The sequence below is a fragment of the Alnus glutinosa genome, chromosome 3 (genome assembly GCF_958979055.1).
Source record: "Alnus glutinosa chromosome 3, dhAlnGlut1.1, whole genome shotgun sequence".
NCBI classification, from domain to species: domain Eukaryota; kingdom Viridiplantae; phylum Streptophyta; class Magnoliopsida; order Fagales; family Betulaceae; genus Alnus; species Alnus glutinosa.
The window spans coordinates 10,161,207-10,167,253 of NC_084888.1; the positions used below are offsets into that span (position 1 = coordinate 10,161,207).

The window sequence follows — 6,047 nt, forward strand, 5'->3', positions numbered from 1 at the left end:
TTTCCGTAGAAATAAAGTGGTCTTTTTGAAACACGGTGGTAGTTTTTGATGCATCACTTTAAAATACTTAAAAGTTAAAAATCAATCGGGCTATTTTAAAATCATCTGTTAGTTGATGGGGCTTTATTTATATTTTTTTCAAAAATAATAATAATTAAAACCTTAAGGCTAACAAAGATTGTGGGGGCGTACGTACTACGTTGGCTTTATTTCTTCTTTTTTGCTAAGGGTGTATTTGGTATTGTGATTTTATAGACAAGAAGTTGATTTTAAACCAAATTCCAAAAAAAAAAAAAAAATCGTTTGGATTACGTTTTAAAAAATTAAAATTTGAAAACACAAAAGGAAAAAAAAAAAAAAAAAAAAAAAAAAAAAAAAAAACACACATTTTTAAATCACGAGTAAAATAATACTTTAGTACTACTTTTAAAAATGTAAAATTTTAAAAGCTAAATTGTAATTTTAAATGCTATACTGCGATTTTGCTAAACCCTTTATTACGTTTTTAAAAATTACATTTTCAAATCACACTTTTTAAAATCGTAAATCCAAACGGACTTAAGTTTTTAATTATTTTAGTGTTATTTTATCTAATTTTAACACTGCATATGGACAAAATCATTGTTCTACGGACTGAGATTTAGGAGACGAAAGGGTTGACGAATTACGACGTTGTTATTCTCTGTTTTTTATTTATTTATTTTTTTCTTTCTAAATTTCTCTGTTTTTCTTTTACCCATCCTCCAAATGGTTCATGGTTGTTTATTGGGACCTTTATGGTTCTAAGATCCATGCTAATGCTCGGCAAACTGGCACCCTTTGTTTAAATTATACCATGTTTTTGTTTGGGTTCATGGGAATCAAAATTTCTTTTAAACTTTTTTTATATTGACGTAATTATATATGTATTTGAGGCTTAAAAATTATTGACCCCTATCAAAAATTGGTTTGACCCTTATTCATACTTTAGCTCCTCCAACTCCAAATGAGAAATCTTGATTTCATCTTTGACTATTGAAATGAAAACTTACATTCCCACCGGCCCCGGCGGACAGCCAACCCAAACAATGGCCCAAAGGGCCGGCTAGCTCACCAAAAACCAGCCTTGCATGAAGAACACATCTAGTAGGAAAAATTCCATATCACATAACTAACGTATTCACCCGCTTATTAAAGACAACTTATTACTAAGAGCATTATCAGAAGTTTTTCAACTATTTTTCTTAAATATAGAGAACAAAACTACTTTTTAAGAAAGCTGCTGTGGAAGAGTTTTTATAATTTTTTTGAAATTTTCTTTAAAACTTAAGAAACAGACCATCTCTAAGAAAACTGCTATGAATACTTTAAGAACGCGAATCACAATCTCCCGCACGACCGAAGGCAAAATTAATGGCGGATTGATGACAATTGCCTCATGTCTTGCAGGAATTCAAATTGAGATTTTTTTTTTTTTTTTTAACGTGCTCAGTGAAGCAGGCAGTCGATGCTGGTGCAGACAAAACTTGGTCAGCTGTGAACTCTGAAGCGCTCATCAACTCACAAATATAATCCTTCAGGGGAGGCCCTCACTTCCCCAAAACAAGCCCTGACAGATCCAAATGCTTTGGTTTTTTTCGAAAGTGCCACGATTCGTGAACGAGGCTACACATGAATGGGCATTAAAGAACAATTTTTCTGGTTTCATGGGGGGAAATAACCTGCCTCACTTGCTTCGCTAAGTTGCTCTGTGAAGACTGTGATTGTGACTGCTGCTTTTCTTTTTCTTTGTCTTAATCTTTTCTCATTCGTAGTTGCGCTTTTACTTTTGCGGCTCTACTTTGTCCGGGCAGATAAATTAAATATTCAACAAATCTTTTGACTATTTTCATTTTTTTTTTTAACTATTTGCTTTCCTTTTTCCTTTTCCCTTTTTAATACGTTGACAATTTTTTACGAGATCCGTAAATTACACAAAAATTCAACACGAAATTAATAAGTTAGAATTTCAGAGTCTTATCCACTTAATTAAATTGGTCGAGTCTTGGTAAGATTCAAACTCGACATGCAATATAAAAGTTGACAATTTTTTATATGACTTACAAATTCAATACAAACTTACCACAAAATTAATGTATTAAAATTATAAAGTCCAACCGAAAATATCTCGTTAAAAGTGTTAAAATTGACATGAGAATAAGAATGGCCACCCAACCCTTCCACCTTCCAGTCAAAAGAGAGGACAGTACCGAATAATTTGATCAAAAGTATGCACTCAGCAACTTAATTGGGATGAGACAGATCATGATTTTGTTTGAAAAAGAGTCAGATTTGCACGCCTATTTTGACAGATTAACGCAGTTTTAAACAAGAGTCGTACCATGGCATACCAATTACATTAGCAAAAGCCTTTCTACAGGCTGGCTCTCAAATGATCAATACAGTAAAAGGCACATTAATTCCCATTACAGAGAAGCCATCTCGTTTCTTACATGGCGCACCAAGTGCCCTCGAGTACACAGTTTTAAAAAGACAGAAGAAACATTGATCATTTTGTAGAAACCAAAGGGTGGAGATAGTATTTTCTAGAAGTGTCATATATTTATAGAGAGGAACGATGTGTGGAGAAGATTCAGTTCTTAGACAGCCAAATCACATCCTGGACAGCAGACGTGGCTAGCAAGATACAGCTGAAGAAAGTGAAGGCTATGGAGATGGCAACGTGGTCGCAAAAGCTTTGCAAAGGCTTACAAAAGTTTGGTAGAGCAGTGTGTCGGATTCCTGTCCGGTTCAAGTTGGTCACCCCCGATGCCGCTGACCCGGCACTCATCAATGCATATGCAAATACCTGCCACTTACAAATGATCAGGCCCTTACACAGCAGCAATGAACCTTAAAGCGAATTCCAAATTATGAACAACGATCATCTCGGATTTAGTGCATTTAACGGTGTATATGATGTCACATTATTTAAATTTTTTATAAGACGTGTCAACATTAATATCATGTATTAGATGCGCTAACTTTAAATCCTAATCATAAAATATGAAATAGGTACGCTTTGAAAGAAGCTTTAAATTAAAGGTAAAGCCAGAAAGATGCAACTGAAATCTATTATAGTGCAACAAAACCATGGATACAAATCAATTCAATTATGCTTTGTTACTGAAGGAGAATTAGGAATGTCCTTCCTGAGCAACCTGCGGCTAAATGGGGTAGCTAGGTGAAAAGACCAATAAATTTAACAATAACAGCTAAAAGCTAGAGAACATTCAACATGTATGCAAGTCTATTTTCTGAAATTTTCAAATGACTGTACTGCAATTCTATTTACTGTACTGTCGACTTATGGACTTGTATACTCTTGAAAAATACGGACAAAATTATTTACTGTCCTCCCAAAAAGCTATTCAACTCTTTTCAAATAATTTAAATATAGCACTTGCAAGAAATTTAGAACTTGCAACAATTAAAACATAATAATAACTTAGGGCATTTTGCAAGTAACTTTTTTTTTTTTTTTTTTTTATAAGCTCATGGAATTGTTGATCTTTTAGCGGTAAAATAAAAAATATCAGGGATTTCACGCAAATACGTAATTTTTTAAATTTTATCTACTTATATTTAATATAGAAGTAATGCCTAATCATTCAATTAGGATAAATTTAAACCAACTCATTATGTATAGAAGTCAACATGTCAATTATTGAACAACTTATTAGAAAGACAAGATAGCCAATCAGACATGTCACGAAATCCCCTGCCCTTGGGGGATGCCCACAGCAACAAGAAACATGTACTAGGATAAAGAAAATGACCACAATTTCACGAGGTGTGGTCCCAGTCGATTGACTAGCAAAAACATAACTGGTTCAACTACTATTTCACAAATAATTATAAGGAAATAATTGATGGCTCCTTGCTACAGCTTTTCTAGACATCTTCAACTTTCTCTTAATATCTATGAGAGCACTTGCGTCTAACATTATAGTTCTTACAATCTTAAACGTGTGCGACCTTAGTAAGATGAAAAAACAAACTATGTTGTGGCATCAAGAGCAAAACACAAGATAACTAAAAATGCACGTGACAAAATGTGTATCTTGCAACTGCTACTTTATGAGAGACTACTAGCAAATCAATAAAAGATGAATAACTTTACCTGATCCCCAGCAAGAATAAGCCATGCATGATTTCTTGAAGGGATCACTGGGGACTTTCTCAGCAGCCTTGACGCGCTGATGAGTAGTTGCAGGAAGGAGTGAGCGGCAACAGCAGCCGAAACTCCAACAAGATACCTGTCCACCACAAATTCATAGAGCTTAACAACTTTTGATCATACAAATCACACCTTTAAACCCATTATGCCTTCAGACGCAACATCAACCTAAAACTGCACCTTTGTTTTGAAATACTTTGTCACTTCAAGAATCACACCTGTTAGATGAACTCTACCTAATTCAATCTAACTCATACACATCCTTTCAAGGCTATTAGAGTCTAAAACTCAAATTTCATCTCAAATTTACGTTTCTAAAGTTTAATCATTATGTTTAGTGAAGAGTCAAAAAAAAAACCATTGGACAAAATGGGAAATTCAATAAAATCTCAGCCCAAAGAGATCTATAAAGAGACAAATAAAAAATGAAGAGTGGGAAACCAAAAAAAAAAAAATCATTCACGGGTGTGATTCTGTTCATTCAGATGCCATGAAGCTTAAAGAGAGAATTCCCCAAATTTGTTGTTGCATCAGAAGCGCCAAACATAAAGCAATTATTATGTCAACATGGTTTTTCAACCCAACAACCCAACCAAGACAAGGACCCGCTCTCTCCGGTCAATTTTTTTGGGCGAAAAGTGAAATACTTAGTGGAGTGAGAAAAACCAAAATCAAAAGATACTCGAGCAAAACATTTTTTTTTTGAATTAAAAAAAAAAAAAAAAAAAAACTGTTAGATGAACATTGCTCAGTTTGGCAGCTAAGAAATGAAGTCAACTTTCGATAATAGATTCGCATCACTTGGAACCCAATAAAGAAATTTAAGAAACCCTCCGCCCATCATCAAATATGTGCTTACTGAAAAACCCAAAATAAGAGGGATGCATTTGTATCCAAAAAAAAAACCTTTTTTTTAATTACTTTTACAAAAGAAGAAAATAAAATATCCTAAAATTCAAAATAATTCAATGTTGGGACCAAACAAAAAGGGGCTTAAAAAAAAAAAAAAAAAAAAAGCTGGAGTCCATCGGAATCCATTTCCCTCCTTTTCCTGACCTTTCTCAGTTACCAAACAAGAGCGTCAACAAATAAGACCCAGAAGCGCAAAGAGGTAACTTTCTCTCAGGGAGGGAGGCTTACTCGAAGGAGCGAGAGTAAGACCACTTGGAGTAAACGGGGAGTTGAAAGCCGTAGATGGAGACAGTGCTAGCCTCCCTGGCCGTGATCATGAAGGACAGGGCGGTGACCGAGGTGGCCATGCACAGGAACCTCAGAACGAGGTGCGCCAAGTCAGACTTCGGGCGCACCGGCGAGCCCTTCGTTTCAGAGGGCCTCGTCGTGCCCAGACTCCCCACGAGTGGCCCACTCACCGTGCGGCTCTCCGCCGCAGCAACCCTCGCCTCCTCCGATGCCTTTCGGTCGCTCACCATCGTCTCTGTGTCTCTCTGACTGTCTGCGTGAGTGAGAGTTGACAGGCTCCGTTGAGGGTTTTAAATGTGCGTGTAATGCGTGAGTGATGGCTAGCTCGGGGGGTTGGGGTTGGGGTTTTAAAGAGAAGACCGAAGAGAACAGGCCTCTCACCTCCCTCTGCTTACTTTTCTACTCGTTTTCCTTAAAAAGGTGACCGTCTCATTTACATATAAAACAAAAAAAATAAAATTACTGTTATATTTAAAATATAATATTATCCATTCAAAATTCAAAATAATTCTCAGTATCACGTAAAAAAAAAAAAAACCGTACTCTGAAGCGTGAACTTGAGAGAATTAAGGAGTATTGCGGGGTGCCAGGGTGCAATTGGCTTAACGTGGACCCTTTTTTTTAAAAGAAAATTCAAAATTTGATGTAT

At 35.7% G+C, this 6,047-nt stretch overlaps 1 protein-coding gene across 1 annotated transcript; it reads right to left on the reverse strand.

Annotated features, from left to right (window-relative positions):
- Positions 1 to 2,340: 2,340 nt before the first annotated feature.
- On the reverse strand, positions 2,341 to 5,798 carry LOC133865021 (CASP-like protein 3A1). The gene is made up of 3 exons (XM_062301486.1): positions 5,339 to 5,798; positions 4,142 to 4,277; positions 2,341 to 2,827 (listed from the first exon to the last, which is right to left on the reverse strand). Exons 1-3 carry the CDS (start codon positions 5,626 to 5,628, stop codon positions 2,612 to 2,614), a joined length of 642 nt encoding a protein of 213 aa, XP_062157470.1. The 5' UTR covers positions 5,629 to 5,798; the 3' UTR covers positions 2,341 to 2,611.
- Between the last annotated feature and the right edge of the window lie 249 nt (positions 5,799 to 6,047).

Excerpts from the sequence above, each read along its gene's own strand:
- LOC133865021 (XM_062301486.1), bottom strand. The coding sequence starts at position 5,628 with ATGGTGAGCGACCGAAAGGCATCGGAGGAGGCGAGGGTTGCTGCGGCG. Across the intron at positions 4,278-5,338 it reads TCTTACTCTCGCTCCTTCGA|GTATCTTGTTGGAGTTTCGG; the intron begins GTAAGCCTCCCT and ends TGTGGTGGACAG. Across the intron at positions 2,828-4,141 it reads TTATTCTTGCTGGGGATCAG|GTATTTGCATATGCATTGAT; the intron begins GTAAAGTTATTC and ends TGTAAGTGGCAG.